Source organism: Pelobates fuscus, chromosome 2 (assembly GCF_036172605.1).
Source record: "Pelobates fuscus isolate aPelFus1 chromosome 2, aPelFus1.pri, whole genome shotgun sequence".
In the NCBI taxonomy this organism is placed as follows: domain Eukaryota; kingdom Metazoa; phylum Chordata; class Amphibia; order Anura; family Pelobatidae; genus Pelobates; species Pelobates fuscus.
The window spans coordinates 172,209,932-172,230,569 of record NC_086318.1 but is presented as its reverse complement, the minus strand read 5'-3'; the positions used below and the strand labels follow the sequence as shown (position 1 = coordinate 172,230,569).

Below are 20,638 nucleotides of genomic sequence, written 5' to 3'. Positions count from 1 at the left end.
ATAATGGAATAATAATAATAACTACAAATAATCTACCAAGTGCAGAACATTTGTGAGTTGACATCTACAATCTCTGTTACGTATATTTCTTCACCTAGAACATGTCAGGTGTGTCTGGTTGTAGAGATATTGATGCCTTTCTTTCCCTTGATGCTGTATGTACCTGCAGTAGAAGCTATGTGTGTGTGTGTGTATGTGTGTGTGTGTGTGTGTGTGTATATACATGATGTCGGTCACTATCCCCTCTCTCAGACAGCTATCTCCACTCTATCCACTTAGCGTTCCTCTCAGCACCTCGGACAGCTCCCGGAGAACTGCTCATTCATTGCTGTCAATCTAAGGACGTGACGAGACAGCACAACCAATACCAGTTCACACTGTGCTCTAAAGAAAAAAAGAAAACCTCAGATTAATATTATGAGAGGCGGGACTCACTCATCTCTACAACAGCAGCTCTTATTACGTTCTAGCTGAATTTTTCAAGGGAGAGAGATATAAAAAAAAACAAAAAAAAAAAACATCCAGGTAGTAAGGAAGGAGCCAAGGCAGGAAAGTGTCAAATAGGCTTCACATAGCTTGTGGCGTGCTGTGTGCACTGAGCATCTCCTGCACTGGACCTGTTCATAGAAGTGCTGTCCTCCTCATCCCCCTAAAAATAACGTCTCCCACTATCAAGGGCGTTTGTTACATCTAGCCTCCTCTCTTTCCCATCGCTGTGTGTAGATTCTAAACAGTGCTATGGAGCAAGAGAAATATTTGCCAGAGCTGATGGCAGAGAAGGATACCTTGGATCCATCTTTTGTTCACGCTATGCGCCTCTTAGCTGAAGGTAAGGGGACTTCCAGTCCAGTGTGCGGGTGGTTTGTTGCTATGAGCAGTAATGCTTGCTTTTAACCCTTGAAGTGCTGGGGAGTTTCAAGTGGCCCACTCCTCTAGCACTCCGTGTTAAAGATACATTTTTTCTTTCTAGAATGTTTGGTTGCAGCATGCAATGTTTTGCCACAGATCTGGAGGAATTTGCAGCAAAGGCAGGCTTTGTGAAAGTATAAATATAAGCAAATCAATGATGATATGGAAATCGAATCAGATGTTTCCAGCACTATCAAAGCGCAAGATCGCAAGCATACAGCACTCACTGCATTAAATATGAATGAAGGAACTGTTAGATTGGAAACTAATCGATGCTTTTTCTTGTGTTCATCTCTGATTAGAAGAATGCTTTCTGGTAGTCATAATGTTTGATTAAAGACTTTGTTAAGCTGGAGGTTTAAATGAAGCCTAGGTTGTATTTGGAAAAAAAAAACATTATTCTGCTGGTTCTATTATTCGCGTTTGGGGTGAATTGTTTATGACAGAGGACTGCAGAGAGTGTCAGTCATGCTTTCTTCTTATAATCACTTATTTCGAGTCTGCTACACACTTTCTAGTCTCCACATTGTGCTCACAATTATTTCAAGGCATGGTTTCAGTTTAAGGAAATCGCTTAACAGCTGTTGTACTGAAATTGAAAATGCTGTTCGTTTGTTCTTGTTTCAGTAAATAATATCACACAACTGCTTATTTCCCCTTTTCACACTGTAAATAGTTTAATCAATTTTACAACTTTAGCCAGTAATAGTCAAACTGAGTTTTTATTGAGCCATATGATTCCAATGACATAGTTAAAAGTCAGATTTTTCTTTTGGTCTGTTTTTCATTACTAATTTCTTACAACCATAGATGTAGAAAGTAAGGAGGATGAAGATGAATCCCCACATCCCCCTACATAGATCCTTAAAAGGATGTCTCAAAGTTAGAGGTGAGGTGAAAGTGTAATCAGGTCCCTGCAGATTCCATACTCTCTCTCCTCCTGAGAGAAAGAGAAAGGGAAACATGCTGATGCTGCTGTGTTGACTTGCTGGAGGAAAGACAAGTCAGTTAAGAAACCTCCAGAACTTGGACATTCTACTAGTGGGGTGGGTGATGTGGACATTCACCAACTATAGATTAGGACTGATTGTGAGGCAGACACACACTCATATTACCACTATTCTGCACCAGCCCACTGTACTCTTACTCCAACTGTTCCCCAACTTCCACTATCATGCCCAGGCCCACTCCACTGCAACTCCCACTAACCTGCCCAAGCCTACTCTACCCCAACTCCTATTAACTTGCCCTCAGCCATGGTATCTCAAATCTCACTATCTTGCCATAACATCCAATATTCTGCCCCAGCCAACTCTGCCTCAGAAATCCTGCCCATCCCACTACAGCTCCCACTGTACTGGTCCAGCCCACTCTACTCCAAGTCCCACTAAAACTTCCACTATCCTACCCCAACACTCTCTGCCCAGACTCCAACTATCCTGCCCTAGCCCACCGTCATCTCTCGCTATTCTACCATAATGCCCAACATCCTACATCAGCTCCCATTATCTTGCTCTGGAGGTCATTATCTGGCTTGTCTTTCCTCCATCAAACTCCCCAAATTCTTCCCCAGCTCACTCTACTGCAACGCTTACTATCTTACCTCATCTCTCACTATCCAGCCATAACTCCAAATATCATGCAGTAGCCCACTCAAGCCCATATCTCATTAGTCTACCATAATGCTCAGTATCCAGCTCACATTAGCTGACCCAATCCCCCAAAATCTTCCCCCATGCAACTTTACTCCAAATGCTATTGTCTTGTCCCACTTCTGCTCTGCCCTACTGCCACTATCTCTACTGATTACTCTATCTCAACTCGCACTTTCCTGCCCCAGCCCAACTCCCACTGTCCAGTTACTGCCCCACTTCTGCAATGCATTCTGTAGTAAGTGCCACAACTTTCATAATGCTACCAAAGCCCAAAGTCCCACTGTCATTATGTTACAACATCACTTTACCTCAACCTCCATGAGGCTGCCTTCTCTTCCTCAGCTACCACTAACTTCATCCTACCCATTTCCACCCCTCTAAAAATCTCATGATCCAATATACTAAGACAGCAAACAACTCTCACTGCCTCTCTTACCACTGCCAGATGCTCATGTATCTTCCATTACCCATATCCAAGTGCCCAATATTTGTCAGAGAAACAATAAATAAACCACATCAAGCATAGACTGCCTGTGACAAATTATTTATTGATAATAATAATAATAATAATAATAATAATAATAATATTATATAGTGCCAACATACTCTGCAACACTTCAAAATGATAGAATAGGGATATCTGACAACAAGTAATTGACATACAAAATATTAACAGACAGAAGAGGTCAAGACACAAACAAACTTGCAGTCTATGAGGAATGTGTCAAAATAAGCTGAAAAGGGCGTCATTACTTCCACGGATGGACCTGCACTCCATGGAGACCCCTGGATTCCCATGTACCGACACTCTGATGCAAGCTATATGTATGCTTGTTAACGGTGGCTAGTATTTTTTAGTCATGGCTAGTAGCACAGGGTATGAAATGTTAAGCCCTGTTAATTCTAAATTTGCAGGTATACATGCAGAGTGTTTTTTTTTTTGTTCTACATTTTAAAAATCTGTTTCACCTATTAGTGATATAGTATGCTTTATATTTAAGGTATGTATGGTGTGCATTTTTTACATCACTGATTGACAGTGTCACTGCTATTGGTTAAAAACAATGTTAATGTAATTGAATTACATTCCAGCAGGGGGTGCATGTGCTATTTGTGAATGTTGTATGGACATTTATGGCATCCTTAGAGGGGGATTAATTCCAAACAAACATTTAAACATGGATGCTGACATGATATATGGGATAGGTCATATAGTAGGTTATAGTAGATTTCATAATCGCATTTCTTGATTTTTGTGGTTTCATTCTTTATTGTAAACACATTCTTACTTTTATTATTTTAGGAATTAATAATTATCTGTAGCTTGACTTTTTATTATTAAAGGTTGAATATAATTGGAGAAACTCATTAAAAATTACTTTATTATACTATAGCAAAGACCCTGTCACATTGTATAAGGGTGGCAAAAATGTAACTGGAGCTGTAATGCAGCATATTTTGTCTTTACTAGCAAAGGTTGTTGAAGCATAACAAGAACACTAACACTGTGTGTATAACAAGGATCAGCACAATTCCATTACATTTTTCCTTTTCTTGTGTTAATAAGAATTATTTCGAATTTCTCTTTTGTTAGATGCAATTGTAGTCAAACCCAAAGACAGGATAGCATATGGGAACACTAAAATATATTGTCTCTGCATTGATTGCATTTTACATATAAAACTTTAGTCTGCATTTTTCAATATCCATATAATACATCTTTGTGTTTATTTACATATATAAATTATATACGTATGTGTGCGTGTGTGCGTGTGTGCGTGTGCGCGCGTGTGCGTGCGTGTGTGTGTGTGCGTGCATGTGTGTCTGTATATATATATATATATCATTTTTTTTAGATTTTGCTGTATAACAGGTATCAAGCCTAATGTGTATTTTTATCCAACAGTCTCTTATAATAATGATTACAGGTTTTAGTATATCATTTATCACACAAACTTTAAGTTCATTTTGCACATTATGCAATTAGGTAGTCCCGTTTATTTGGTATTATTATTTGTGATCTCACAATACAGTTAAGTAATGCAAGGCCAATAGTTATAATTTAGAAATGTTATGTTGGTTTGTTTTGAAAAGTTATGGGTTAAATGTAATAAGTATTTGATAAGGCATGTGTTTGCTAAACTTACTCATAGCATCACAGAAGGTATCTGTGCGTTGACTATAAGCAAAACTCAGAGCAGTTATGAGTCAATGAAACCAAGTAATGTACAATTTCGGTTTATCTTAATGTCATACAATACATAAAGTACAGTTATGATTAGCGGTGGTGTACATTCATATAAAGAAAAATATATACAAAACATGCTTAGAATGTTACTGACTTTTAAAGTTTTTTTTGCGGGGGGGAGGGGCATAATAATCAAGTTGCAAATGTTGTAAAAAAAAATATTATTTTTTTTCCATATTAGCTATTTTATGTCATAATTTTGTCGATTTGATTATTAATTTCCCGCAATTACATTTTTGCTTGTTACCATCAAGAACTACATAATTAAAAAAGGTGCCTTTTTTCTCATTCTTAGCAAGCATATTTTATCCAGTATAGGAAATCATAACAGCTCTGATGAATCACATATCGAAAAAAAATGTAACTATTTAAAATAGGGACCAATGAGGTATTATCTAAGGAAAAAATTAATTCCTTGGACTCATCATACATGTATTCGTTAAGATCTATTCACAAAGGTCAAGCTGTACAGGTTTTGAAAGCTATGGCTCTGGGGAAATACTTATGGAAAAACCTTGCAGTCTGCTTATTACTAAGGCAAGTCAGTAAGTGCCTATTGTAGCCTATGTTAATTAACGAGCTCAGATGAGTTGGGTCAGGATAGAGAATATCCACATTGTAATTATTAAACAACTATTTATATGGATACAAAACATAGGCAAGTGACTTCTTCAGAGAACAGAATATCCAAGGTAGAAAGCACGCTGCAACAGCTTTAGGATTTCATAATGTATTAATTGTGACATAATGAGGCTTATTCATGCAGTAGTTAGTGTGGTTAGTAGAGAACTGACTTGCAAAACATGGGCCAAAATTGGTGGACAAATATTACTTTTTTATTATTTTGTTGACCTTCAGATTTGATTTTCCCTCTTGGTTTCATTCATCTACATTTTGGAAGTTAGATCTCAATGAAGCACAATGTTTAGTAAATAGATCTCAAAATGGAAATTAGAAGTCAAATATGGTTATGACTTTGATGCCCAAAAATCACTGCATAGATAGATGCATATGCAGGTAGACAGACAGACAAACAGGCATTTAATATAATGATGCAGAGATTGTCCTCTGGGTCTCTCATCCATTTAGTTTGTGTTTGCTAGAATGAAGAGAAATACCCAGAGGTGATCCTCAGCCTAATATTGTGGAAGGATTTACTGCAGGATATTTATGAAAAGTGACATGGGATTATCCTGAAACACTCCTTGAGTAGAAGAAGGGCGTAGAGATGTCCAGTGAACTTGGCATCAATTCAAGCTTTGACATTTCCACTTACTACACTATGTATACATTATTTTTTTCTCTGATTTATCCATCCAATGTGCTTTGTGATTAAATAAAATAGTTAAGTATCTCAAAAAAAATCGAAACATTCCAATTTCTTTTTTTAGTGTTTTTATTTTCATTTTTTTCTATTTAACGTCTTGTTATTACATTTGAATTTAAATGCTGTCACACAATTTAAAAAAGCTTAAAGGGACACTCCAGACCCCTAGAGCACTTTAGCTTGCTGAAAAGCTTCATGTGTGAAGAGTGTGTCCTCTTTATTTCATTTTGCAAAAAGTGCAGATTTCAATAGAAATCAATACTGCTAAAATGAAAATGGTTACACCCCTTGGGTTTCAAGCAGACAATGGGTAATGTTACTTCCTGGTTTGTTAGGTCAGTACAGCTAAACACAAGAGCCAACAATTGCTCAGAGCAACTGTTTTGCAAAGACTTCTCATTGAGCTGTGTTGGGAAGTCTGTCATTGGACAGTCACAGAAAGTCTGGGTTGGGTTAGCAGGGGAGTGTTTGCAAAGGCAAACAAGAGAACTGCACGTGTTGCAAGCTGTTTTTAGATACAATTAGGTCCAGATATATTTGGACACTGACACCATTTAAAAATAATTTTGACTCAGTATGCCACTACAATGGATTTGAAATGAAACAACCAAAATGGGATTGAAGTGCAGACTTTCAGCTTTAAATCAAGGGATTGAAAAACGAGTTGCAGGAAATGTTTAGGAATTGCAACCATTTTCATACACAGTGCCCTTATATCAGGGGATCAAATGTAATTAGACAAATGAACACAATAATAATAAAATGTACATTTTTAATACTTTGTCGAGAGTTCTTTGCTGGCAATGACTGCTTGAAGTCTGGAATGCATGGACATCACCAAACGCAGGGTTTACTCCTTTGTGATGCTTTGCCAGGCCTTTACTGCAGATTTCTTCAGTTCTTGTTTGTTGGTGGGTCTTTCTGCCTTAAGTTTTGTTTTCAGCTAGTGAAATGCATGATCGATCGAGTTGAGGTCAGATGATTGACTTGCCCATTGCACAATATTCCACTTTTTTGCCTTAAAAAAAAAACTCCTGGGTTGCTTTCTCAGTATGTTTTGGATCATTGTCCATCTTTAAAGTGAAGTGCATTTCCAATCAACTTCACTAAATTTAGCTGAATCTGAACAGACAATATATCCCTAAACACTTCAGAATTTATCCAACTGCTTCTTTCTTTTGTCACCTCATCAATAAACACTAGTGACCCAGTGTCATTGGAAGCCATGCATGCCCATGCCATCACACTCCCTCCACCGTGTTTTACAGATGATGTGGCATGCTTCAGATTATGAACCGTCCCAAGCCTTCTCCATACTTTTTTCATTCCATCATTCAGGTACAGGTTGATCTTAGTTTTCTGTGTAAAGAATGCTGTTCCAGAACTGGGCTGGCTTTTTCAGATGTTTACGGCAATGCTTTGCACCATGTGGTGAACCCTTTGTATTTGCTCTTATGAAGTCTTCTCTTTATAGTAGACATGGATGATTATATGCCTACCTTCTGGAGAGTGTTCTTGACTTAGCTGGATGTTGTGAAGGGGTTTTTCTTTACCATGAAAAGGATCCTACAATCATCCATCACTGCTGTCTTCTTTTTTTCCCCCAGAATGTACTAAACTGTCTAAACTGTTGATTTGGCCATTCTTAAATTTTCTGCTGTCTCTCTGGTAGATTTTTTTTGTTGTAGCCTGTTTCACTTGCATTGGGAGCTCTTTTGATGGCATGTTGTGGGTTCACTGCAACAGGTTCCAAATGTGATTGCCACACATGGCATTAACTCAGGACCCTTTACCCTGCTTAATTTATGAAACAATATTGAAGCAATAGCTCAAACCTGTCCATGAAACAACTTTTTAGTCAATTTACTTTTGGTCTCTTGAAAAAGAGGGGGATACATATTAAAAAAAAAACTGTAATTCCTAAACCATTCCTCCAATTTAAATGTGATTACATCCAAATTAAAGCTGATTCGTTATTTAAGATTAACTTGAATTTATTTTGGGAAACAGCCAAAATAGCAAAACTTGTGTCTATTACCAAATATATCCAGACCTAACTGTATACCCACAATAACAAAATGCATAATTAAATGCATGCATGTTTTCATTTGGGGTATATCTACTAAACAGTGATTTGTATTTATTTTGTATTTGGGCAGCAAAGTACCCATTTAACATTCTTTAATGTACTAAGCAATAACCTAATAACACCAAGTGCCCTAAGCAATGTTGTCTTTAATAAAATAATGTATGTATATTTCCTAACATATGTCTTATTTTCACCATGTAACACTGTATTAATATAAATTTAAATATAGTATAATTTACTGAGCTCCTATTATTATATTGTAACTGAATAAGTTATCATTGGCGCAATATGTCAAACCTATTTCATTTATACTGGAACTAAAGCCGACTATGAAGCCAAATGCTCATACATTTTCCAATGTATTTATTTTCTAATGTATTTATTATAATTATTTAATTGTAATAACATTGTCTTGAAATGTGGCTTCTCAATCACTTATTTGCACATTTAATAAATTAGATGTGTTAATTGAGGTACTGAATTAATTATGTGCATAAAATATATTGTTCAATTCCACCTCCAGCATTAAGATCATTTTCATAGGGGTATATCATTTTAACACAATGTGTTATTGAGTTTATGACTGTTTTTCTTTACATCACTGTTTTGCTTTATATTTTTGCAAGCCTGTCTTCAACTCACCACACTTTGGTGTTTAAGAAATAAGCTTCAAAATTTCCATTTATCTTTTTTTCTTCTTAGTTTCCATTTGTGTGCTTAACACCCTTCCACCCAAGCATGCTTATTCAGGAGTCAGAAGTTTTAGCCCTGTGTCTATGGATGTTTGATTTAATGTTGATGACAGAATGGAATCAGTTACACATATAACAAATTTTGAAAGTCATTAAGAGATCTAGTAAACTTGTTATAATGGGGTCATTATTGAATAATTCATTGGGAATATGCTGTGTGATTAAGGGTTACTTAAATGAGCCTAAGGGATTAAAGTTCAGCTTTAGGCAATATACCTTTTGATTGAGAGTTATTTTTTTTTTTTTAAATTAATGTTTGATTACAAATTTTAAAACAACAAATCAAATACATCAGTCACCATGACTGGTCACAAAGAAAAGATTTTAAGCAAAAATGAGAAACAAACCAAATCAAAGTTCTTGTTAAACATTCATAAATAGGTGCATGCTACTTCACAATTATAGCTTCTGCTCTTTGGTAGTTACTACATGAGAACAATTACAAACAGACCTCTCCAGTTTTTTGAGGTGAGGACATCACTCGACAATAAGGTTCCCACATACAGGTTATTTTCTTTTTCTGTGCTGGGGTAAGGGCCGTAGCCACCTCATACATATAATTGGTATGCAATTGATCAATTAATTATGCCTCATACATCACTTTTTCCAGTTGAGAGATATGAGAGATTGAGCTGCTAGAGATACATGAAAAGTGAAAGCTTGTTCAGAAAATGATAGATTTGGAGGGAGGTCTATCCAGAAATAATCTGCAGATGTGCTAGTTATATGAATATTTAAGCAAGTTAGCTTCCGGAAGACAAGAGACCACAGTGGACGGATCTCTAGACAGCTCCACCACATGTGAAAAATATCTCCTATTTGAGCCTTGAATCTCCAACACAAAGTGGATGTGTTTTTTATAGATTGTATGGAGCCTTTCCAGGGTAAGATTAGTATTTTGTATCGGTATAGTAATTTGCGATGAACCTCCAGATGGATGTATTTATCACCCATCTGTACCATTTTCAAAATTACACTTTTTATTTGTAAATATAAAAATATATATATTTTTATCCTAAATTGTAGGTTGTCTGTAAGTGCTAAATTTATGATAGACCCCATGGAAAGAAAATCGGAGATCATTGCTAAGCCATTTTATTCCCATGGAACTGTATTTTAATCTGGGGTTGCATTAAATAAGGCGCAGAGTGGGAGATTAGATTGAATTGATCAGGTTTCCCAATTTTCCTACAAAAGAATCCCTAGGGGAATTCAGGTTGATAGTTTACGCCAATAGAGCTGCTCTGTAGTAAGCTTGTACATGGTATGTGCCCATGCCACAAAGCATCATTGGATATTGAATAATACCTTTAGCTAATTTGGCTTTTTGTTGGCTCCAGATTAGGGGAGAAAATATACTGCACTAAGTTTAGGTAGAAGGTTAATTTTAATCACATTGATTGACCCTACTTCTCTGAGTGAACAAAAACAGAGAAAAAGAGAACTCGGAAAATGGGCAAAAGCTTAGAGAAACACAGTAGTGTGCTATTTGATTAGTAACTGCTCAGGTCTCAAAAATATTTTTGCTAATTTGTTCTATTACAATGAAAGCCTGTCCCGTTTGCATTTTGGACTGATCCCACTAATAATGGCAGTCCACAACCAAAATGCCAGCAAGCTTTCTCCGCACAAGAAATACAGCAACCCTTGGATAATTGTTTCGGCATTCTTTAGGTCTTGGCAGCAACCTGTAGCTGATACTGCTCTAGGCACAGTGAGCATCTGGTTTACTCTTTGAACCTCCTGCAGGATGGCTCAGCATGCCCGCTGTCTTAAAGGGTTAAATCTATCTGGATGAAAAATCAAAGTGAAAACTTTTTTACGACATCATATTACGATCTATGTTTTATGTTCCTTACGATTGGTTATACATTTTTTGTGTTGGCAATAATGCAAATGTTCTTCTAAAGGCAGCACTTCCATAAATAACAGTTTTGCGAAGTTCCCAAAGTATAGTTTTTGTTGAAAGTTAAACACAGAGATGCTGATTCAAGTCTGTGTCAAATTTAGAGTTTGCACTTTTGAAACATTTAGCAACTCTTCTGTAAAGTGCCCATCTGTTCTTGTTAGCAAGCTTCTCCTTCAACCATTTTCCTCTTTGCCAAATTCATGTGTGGCATATACAGTCATTATTTTTTACGCTGCTTTTCTTTCACGCATTACTTTAGCAGTATATTTGCGTCCAAAGTACCTGTAAGTTGGAAGATTGCACTGGTGCATTAGTCACTGACGTTCCTTACAAATAGACTCAGAAAAGGGCAATTGACTAGACTCTTATTACTAAACTGCAGACAGAAGATTGTATCTTCTACACTTTGTCAGAATTGTGGATTTCTTAAAATGTTAAATATCCAGCATACTTTACAACATGTATGTGTATGAACCATATTTGTAAACACCACTCTGTTCTGCAACATATGTGATTATTTATTGAATAAAATACACATAAATATAAAATCTCCAATTATTATTATATAAATCTAAAACAACAACCCTTTAGCTGTTCTAAATAAATTCACATTACTAAATCCTTAAGTGGCTTTACAGAAAAAAAATATAAATATGATAACACATGCCAGGCTACAATTAAATGATAGCTTTAGGCATGGCTGAGCATCATGAAAAAAATGATTTTACAAATATTCCTTGAGATTATCATTGACACTTTAATATTTGTGCAAGGTAGTAAGGGTTTAGTTTGGGGAGAGTTAGAATGAAAGAGAATGGTTACATGTAATAAAAATATGATCTAGGAGTGTGGTGTAGCACAATACCAAAAGGCAAAATAGGTTAAAGGGAAACTATAGTCACCAGAACAACTACAGCATATTTAATTTATTCTAGTGAGTAGATTCATTACCTTCAGGCTTTTTGCTGTAAACACTGTCTTTTTAGAGAAAATGCAGTGTTTACATTACAGCCTAGTGATAGCTTCACTGGCCACTCCTCAGATGGCTGTTAGAGATCCTTCCTGGGTCATGGCTGCCTAAAATGCATCCAAACATTCAGTGTCTCCTTCGTCTACATGCAGACACTGAACTTTCCTCATAGAGATTCATCGATTCAGTCCAACTCTATGAGGAGATGCTGATTGGCCAGGGCTGTGTTTGAATTATGCTGGCTCTGCTCCTGATCTGCCTCTTTGTCAGTCTCAGCCAAAGCTATGGGGAAGCATTGTGATTGGATCAGGCTACCACTTCTGATGATGTCAGCAGACTGCTTGTTTTTTTTTTTTTAGGCAAACAGCATACAGCTACAGCTTCAGGCTTGAATACAGTAAGATGTTGCTATATTTATGGAGGCATGAGGGGCCCAGGGGGGCTAGATGGTGTTTTTAACCCTACAGGGTCAGGAATACATGTTTGTGTTCCTGACCCTATAGTGATCGTTTAACCTAGTGCAGCTATTGTGGAGACCCAAGAGCAAGCAAAATATAGCTATCCAAAGTATTAATCCACAATGTGCAGCTTGGTTATAGAGGCTCACTAGTGCAGCCCAAATGTATTCAAAGAGCATCCAGAGTTCAGACGTTTCGGGAGCCCTGTCCCTTTATCAATGATAAATATTCTCCAGGATAAAAGGACAGGGTAACCCCACTGTAATCTAATAAACTAGCACATGGCCTCTTTAATTCCACCATCCTCTGTCTAATGCTTTATATTTTCTTGTGCACCTTTCTATCATCTCATCCCATTAAAAGTAGGGCAAAAGTTTATATTACAATTGGAGCAGGCTGTAACTTTGCTCCTATTATAATGTTCTGTGCTTTCAGAGAGATGCACACTGTTGAACAAAAAAGAAATATCCACTTCCTTGACCTGTAAATAGGTCTACACTCCCCCTGTGGGTTTTTTACTTAAAAACCTTAACACCAGAGGGCCTTAACACTGATTTTGATCTTGTTATGTTTTAATAATTTTTACAAACTTTTTTTCATGTAATAATGTATTATTTAACCCCTTAAGGACACATGACATGTGTGACATGTCATGATTCCTTTTTATTCCAGAAGTTTGGTCCTTAAGGGGTTAATGGTTGTTTTACAATTTTAATTTGTTTAAATGTTGAATTTCATTCTTGTAGCCCTTTTTATAATAGGTTAATATCATTACTAGCTCTAATATAATTTTTTTTAGCTTTTCCCCCAGTATTATATGTTACTACTTTTAGACTTTTGCTAATTTGTATTAGTATATGTTTATTTTTTATATTTTTTATATATAATTAGCCTTACTTAATGACTAATTTTAAATTTCCCCTCACAACATTGCTGCTGTACGGTGGCCATATATGTTTCTAACTCCTCATTCCACCTGTTGTATGGTAACTATAGGCCTATCAGGTTACGCTCGTTGTCAATTATATTGCCATTGTTTTCCACCTTTTCTCTCAATACGCTACTGTGACTAAGCTTTGTAGCCACCCATTGACGTAACCACACTTTCGCTATGGCTGCCATGATAAACAATGTGGTCCACGGCGGCTAATCATATTGAATGCAATTAATTTTCCTACAGCCACCCCCATGTGGTATGTGGCTTCTCCTGTGAGTATAGCGTGAACTGCGATGCTTCTTTCTATGGAGGGCCACCCTCCTTTTGTGAGCACTACATTACCCAAAGACCCATGGGGGTCAACAGGTGACGTGGCAATGACGCAGCAGAACAAATGATGCCACAATCTTATTTTATTTTTAACTTTCCCAGCCATCTAAATCCTCATTTTAGTACATACATTTACTCATACACCTATTTTTATATCCTAGAGTCTATTACTAACTTAAAGTATTGTAACTTTGCAATGCCAGTTACGTGACAATGACATAATTTGTCCACCAATATTTGAAATTGGTATGTTTATTTACTTATATATGCATGTCTGTTTGTCAGGTATGCTATTTTTCCACTTGATAAAGCCCTGTAGGGTGAAACACATTGTGGATTTTATTACATTGCTTTTAATCAATAAAGTATTGTTTGGCTATTTTATTGTTTTTGGTTTCTGCCATATACTTTACCTATTATTTTATGGTTGCTTTTACCTGGCATCTGGTCTCACACTCTTCCATACCTATGGATACCTGTGTAAAGAATCCCAGATGGGGACCATACCACCCATGCCTGATGCATAGAGCGGTTTGTCTGCTCTATAATATGTAAGTAAGGTTTTAATTATTACCTTTTACACATATTTATATGAAGAGCACGATTGTTTTCTGCTCATTATCCTGTTGCTGAGCATCACACAAGAGATATCCTATAAGTGGGGATCTATACCACTGCATGCTGATAACACTGGAGCTGGCCTGAGCTCCATTATATGTGAGTTGGCAATTACTTAGTCTAACATTTCTAAGCTGGTGGGCGCGACACTTTGTATTTTATATTTATCTTTTTGCTGTTTTGCCATGTTAGGGATGTGAGAATGGCTTGCTCGATGTGAGCTTAGAGCCCTCACACATTTTGATCAAGTCTTTGCCATGTCTCGCATTCTATTTTAGACTAATGCCCACCATTTTGCCGAGATGCACAAATTTTGTGAAACCTCACTGGGGCCATTTTATTTACAGCCCCTAATCCTCGAACCGAGCAGTGAAGTTTTTTCAGCTTCTCACTTTTAGCATAGCCCTGGTGTGCTCACAAGGGCGCCTTTCTCCCTTGCCAGCAGCAGGCTTTCTTCAGGCCTCTTGATTTTACTGTCTGACTTAAAAGACCTCTATAGGCACGCAGACCACTTCAGCTAAATGAAGTGGTCTGGGTGCCAGGTCCCTCTAGTTTTAACCCTGCAGCTGAAAACATAGCAGTTTCAGAGAAACTGCTATGCTTCACTGAGGGTCAATCCAGCCTCTAGTGTCTGTCTCACTGACAGCTGTTAGAGGCGCTTCCGCAATTCTCACTGTGAAAATCACAGTGAGAAGATGCTGGATATCCATAGGAAAGCATTGAGTAATGCTTTCCTATGGGCGGTTTGAATGCGCGTGTTGCTCTTGCCATGCATGCGCATTCGGATCTGACGTTGGCAGAGGGAGGAGAGGTCACCAGCACCGAGGGAGGCCGGTGCTGGATAAAGATAAGTGGCTGAAGGGGTTTAAACCCCTTCAGCCCAGCGGGAGGGGGTCCCTGAGGGTGGGGGGACCTAATGACCCTATAGTGCCAGGAAAACAAGTTTGTATATCGTGCTGCTCTGCACACACAAGCATTAACCAATTTATGGCAAGTGATTATTTTACTGCTTACTGTCTGCCTGCGGTGAGCCCCCTCCTACAAGCCCATTGGGCTTTGTTCTGAATGGTGCCTGTTCATGCGACCATCATTGGTGGGTGCTTGCTTTTGCAACCCTGTTTAAATGTGTTAATCCCAGATATCTCTCTGTTAAACACAGGGGCGCTATTTTCCCTATTTCATGATATTTGCATCCAACTATTTACAAAGTCCATCCTTAGTAATGTTTGTCTGTTTTATTTGTTTATAATGGGCAAGACTATCTCACCTCAAAGAATCCTATATATCCATTCTGGAGGAATTATCCATGCTCCACGTGACTTACAAGCCATGATCAATGAGTCAGTCACCACATCTGTCAAAAAGGCTGATAAATAGTGAACTGATCAGTCGGCTATGGACAGGGAGAATGGTTTCAATGAAGACACTCCTCACCAGTCCCAATTGATACAGTAAACCATTGGCCCCACATAGCAATGGCACAAGCCACTCAAGAGTCTGGCAGTCTCATTAATGCATATGCTGGTCTTGACTTATAAGGCATGAGCGTTTGGATCCACAAAAACTGAGACAGTCTCTATCTAGGGATTGGATCTGTCCAGATTACATAACCAAATGTATCCATCTGATGCTGAGAGCCTTTGGACAAAGAGATGCAAGATAGAAGGGTGTAATGCCGATGCCTTCAATCCCAGTCAGTCAGCAAGACACAAGAGTTCAACCTTACCACTGTCACCTATATGGCCCACAGAGGCAGAGACCTAAATGGCCCACAGAGGGTATAGATCATGGTGCAAGATAAATTACTAGACATCCTAGGGCTGTTGATTTCATATTTGGCAGATGACACATTTTCCTGGGGTTTGCCTCTTGATGAAAATTATATCAGAGAATGGGCGCAAATGTGTATTGTACTAGGCAATGCCAATGTTTCACAAGCAACTGAATGAAGGAAAGCAGCTCTCCTGGTATTCAGGAAACCCTTCATCGAGAAGCTGAACAAACACGTAAACCTTTTCTACTGCTTAAATAAGTCACAATCCTCAATAAAAAGGGTTTTGTGCAACACTTCCATAAGTGTTTTTTCCAGGCCTGTTTGGCAGAGAAACCATGCCACCAACTGTTTTTTGGCCCACAGGCCCAAGACTGTTCCCACAGGCCTGGGACTGTTCATTTTACCTGGAGTTCTCAACAAGACCGCAGTTTACTCCCTTTAGAAGTTCGCAAAGATGACATGACTCGCAAGCCCATGATGAGCCAAGTCCGTGTTTCAGGTGAGTATCTTATATGCCACAGTTCTTCCCAATGTCTAATTGCATGTTGACTGTCTCTATTTTTACAGACTTGGTCTAACATTTTTACCTATGTGTGGATCCTGCAAATTGTACATGGATACCACGTAGAATTTTATTCTTTCTCACTTCAGAGGACAACTCTGCAACCTCTGCAGGTCTCCCTTCCCCAACAAAAGCTCATAAACCAAGAGATACACATTGTTTTATATATTTTATTTGCTCATTCAATGGGTACATTTGTCTTGGACTTAGCTTATTATGACCTCATATGCACATGATGTCATTGTTACTGTTTTTCCTTTTGTTGGGAGTTCAATTTCTTTCATGCATTTTTCTTTTTTGTTCAGAGTAATGTTTCCTAGACCTTATAGGTGATTTCTTGAACGTTATTTGTTATCAAGGTGCAACTGAATTGTTCCCTACTACTAAATAGTATCTGTTGAGTTTGCTGTTAGTTCTTTATATTAATTGTTCCTAATTAATTAATGAGGTCTTGTATAGCCATTGTATAAGTTTCTGATTGGTTAAACAATTTTTTTTTTCTTTTATGGAGTAGCAATAAAGAACGTTAAAACACTATAGTGTCATGGATACAAACATGTATTCCTGACACTATAGTGCTGAAGTGGCTTTTTAGGTATCTGCAGCCCTGAGGAATTGTTTTCTCTGTATTTTATATTTATTTGTATTTTTTAATGATTCTTTATGAATGTGGCTAGATATATGCACTTATTTAGAGTTTAACATTGTATAATATACATTAGCAGCTTTGTGTTATTTTGTTTGCGGTATCTGTATGCAACAAGAGGATGAACACTAGCTCTAACACACACACCCACAGAGGAAATTTAATTAAATCATTTACGATCAGACCACACCCCCCGGACCAATGGAATACATGTAGGGGAGGAGTGGGGAATTTAAAAGGAGGTTGAGGACGTCGTCGGAAGAAGCCCAGGAAGGCAGGCGAAACGAATCATACAGACGTCATCACAGAGGTGGACACGGAAGTCAACACGTGATCGGGACGTTTGAAACCCGGTAGTGACTGTTATCGTGGAGTTATAATTGATGTATACATGCTTTTTTGTGGGTAGCTCTATCAGCCAGTCCGACCACTTACTAAGTAAGCGTTTCTAACCACTTTTTTTGTATAATAAACTACTGAAGATATTATTCAATTAGGGGTTTCTGCCTCTCTATCCTATATCACCCATAATTGCTTGGTTACAGAGAGCACATCATACATATTTTATCCCTACAGTGTGGGATTTTCCCTCTCAAGTTTAGCCTTGCAAACCCAGAGCCAGGGGTGATAGGGCTCTGGTCCATGTGAGTCTCCCCCCTCCCCCCCCCCCATTCCTCAATACTCAATATGTTATTCAGATAGTCTGCACTATATTATCTTTTGTTTATTTGCAGATTTGTAATCCCCAGTTTTTAGCATGCTTTTAAGGTAACATTGTCTGTAATTGTGAAGTCAATTACTAAATGCCAGATATAGAGGGAATGTAATGCAGTTCACAATAAATTAATTTTATTTTCAGAAACCATAGCAGTTATTGAATTCTTCCCAGAGAAACACAAAAATCAGTTTCATATATTTAGACAATCTGGGGTGATGAGGGGAATAAAGAGTAAATGTTGAATTTCAGGTGTTGCACAATAATATGAATAGATATTTTGTACAACTGAGATCAAAAACTCCAAAAATAAATTTAGGTTCTTTCTTGTTGACAAAATAAAATGACTGTGAAGTAATTATTTTGTGTAGGAAATGTGAATAGTGTAGAGAATATCTAATTGTTTTCACTACTCATTTCTACTAACAAAGACAGTTTACATTGCTTTTAGTTGTGATGAGTATTTTGAGATGATCCCATATTGCTAGGAGATTTATTCTTAGCAAGGTAGATTCTTGGGTAGGATGACTCCTTCTCCAATCAAATTGATAGGTTTCCTGAAGCAGAGTCATTGGCATGTCTAATACTCCCACTGACCAAGTCTGCATTTTCTATAGTTTGATTACATAAAGTTAAACGCTACTTTCCTTTTATTGATGTCCAGGCATCAGAGTCATCAACACTTGGTATATGACATTTTACTTGTGCTAGGAGATTATTAGAATAATTACGTGAAACAATTTAAATTAGCAATTAGATCCAATTAAAGAGCTTAACTGGTTTGAATGTAATAGCCCCTGGCCCTTTTTAGAATTCTATTATATTGGAATTTGCATAAATCATGCACATACTTGGATTGGACCTTATGGAACTCAGATCATAATTAATTAACTCATAGATTTAAGATTAACTATGTAAAACTAGTGCTCAGTAAGTATCTCTATATACCCCTAGTATATATGGGGAATGTTAAGATACTAGTTGGGGCTCTTTGTTATTTTAGTTATTGCTAGTTAAGCTGAAACAGCAGAATAGCTTTCTGTCCTAATACTGACATTATGTATTTGAATGATACAGTGGTACTGAATGCTTATATTTGCTGTTTTTCTGTGGCTCTATCCTCAGTAAAATAATTTTAAAACATTCAATTCAGCAACTCCAGATACTTAAATATTTAGTTCAGATCTACACAGCACAGCCCAGATGCTATGCTGTTCTCAACCTACTAGTCCTTTTTTGTTGTCATCTAAGATCTCCTATAGCATTTACTCAGATCATTTTATCATTGATCTCCGGCTTCAAGCTGATTGGCCATATGCATTACACGGCTATAGTGAGGGAAGATCATCCCACCATCCATGGCATCTATGTCCAAAATCTGCTGTTCAGTTAAATGGTTTTTTTACACAGTTAAAGATGCATGGTCAGTATCAACTGGATATATGCTCTTCTGTGGTCCAGTCGTAATACAGTATTAATGTTTCTTTGGCTCTCTCTTTTTTTTTTGTTGGTTTTGACTTATCTATGTATAACAAAACATATGCTGAGACAAGGTACATAGTTAAATAGTTACAAAGTCCAAAGATAAATCTGACTGTCATTCTGTAAAATTGGAAGTGCTTCAGACTGTTTTTTTTTTTTTACTTCTTTTAGATCAACCGCAAAAACATATGTGAAAAGGGTTGAACTTGATAGACACATCTCTCTTCAGCTAATGTAATTATGTAACTATGTATCAATTGCAATGACTGGGATACTTTAGTACAAGATGTTATGGGGTATGAGAAGTCCATTAAAAGATTATCGGTATATATCGATCTGATTTTGGTGAGTTATGCTATTGAAATAAATCATGAGGATATATCTTTGTCATATATGGTTGTGTTGCATGCTTCTAGCACTAAAATATAGACGTGTTTTGATAAAGGGAGCTTTGTATTGTACCCGGAGTGACAAAGAAGACACAAATCCCAAGTTAAATGGAAAATGAACTGTCACCATGGAAATTTTAATGAATACATTTTCTGCCTGCTAACAGCAGCAGTCCAAGGATTCAGAGAGGCATCCTCTATGTGCAACAATACAAACATATGATCAAACTCCTAAATCCTAACAAAGTGTCTTTGACTTACAACTCTTCTCCTCCCTGCTTGTGGATATAGGTTTTTTAAAGAGGAATCAAAGTCTTTTTTTTTTTTTTTTTTTTTTACTTATGATCTTGAATGGAGGATGTTTTTTCCCACATTACTAGGGGTTTGCATTCCTGATACTGGAGGCAGCAAAAAAGTTAAAAGAAATGCTAAATGTAAGGACTACTATGATACAAACATTTTTTTTATACAGAAATGAAGCCTCTATGAACTGTACTGGGAAATGACATTTTTGGTATGACTGATTTTATAGAATTCCAGTGATGGTGGTTGAATGCCTTTTTGGCATCTAATTCCAGAAAACAACACAAAGCTGATAATGTTACTTTTATTTTATCTTTACATTTTTACAAATTGTGAGAAGATTACTTAATGTGGATATACATTTTCGGCTATAATTATTATAGAATATTAAAACAGAAGACTATATAAACACATAAGCACATGCACACATATTAATCCATGTTTATATAAGGTAACATTGCAAAAATACCAGTAGTCCCCAAAAATTTGGATTATTATAAAGATATACAGAATCCCATGTACATCAGAATGTGCTTCTATGGGTTGTATAAGCAAATAGACTACA

The 20,638-nt window shown here is 37.1% G+C and overlaps 1 protein-coding gene across 1 annotated transcript in view; it reads left to right on the top strand.

Annotated features, from left to right (window-relative positions):
* The first annotated feature begins 431 nt into the window (after nucleotides 1-431).
* Nucleotides 432-20,638, top strand: part of KHDRBS2 (KH RNA binding domain containing, signal transduction associated 2) — a 595,075-nt gene continuing 574,868 nt past the window's right edge. Inside the window, exon 1 of the mRNA XM_063442960.1 lies at nucleotides 432-829. Coding sequence (XP_063299030.1) covers nucleotides 739-829 — 91 coding nt within the window. The 5' untranslated portion in view covers nucleotides 432-738. The remainder of the gene's footprint in view (nucleotides 830-20,638) is intronic.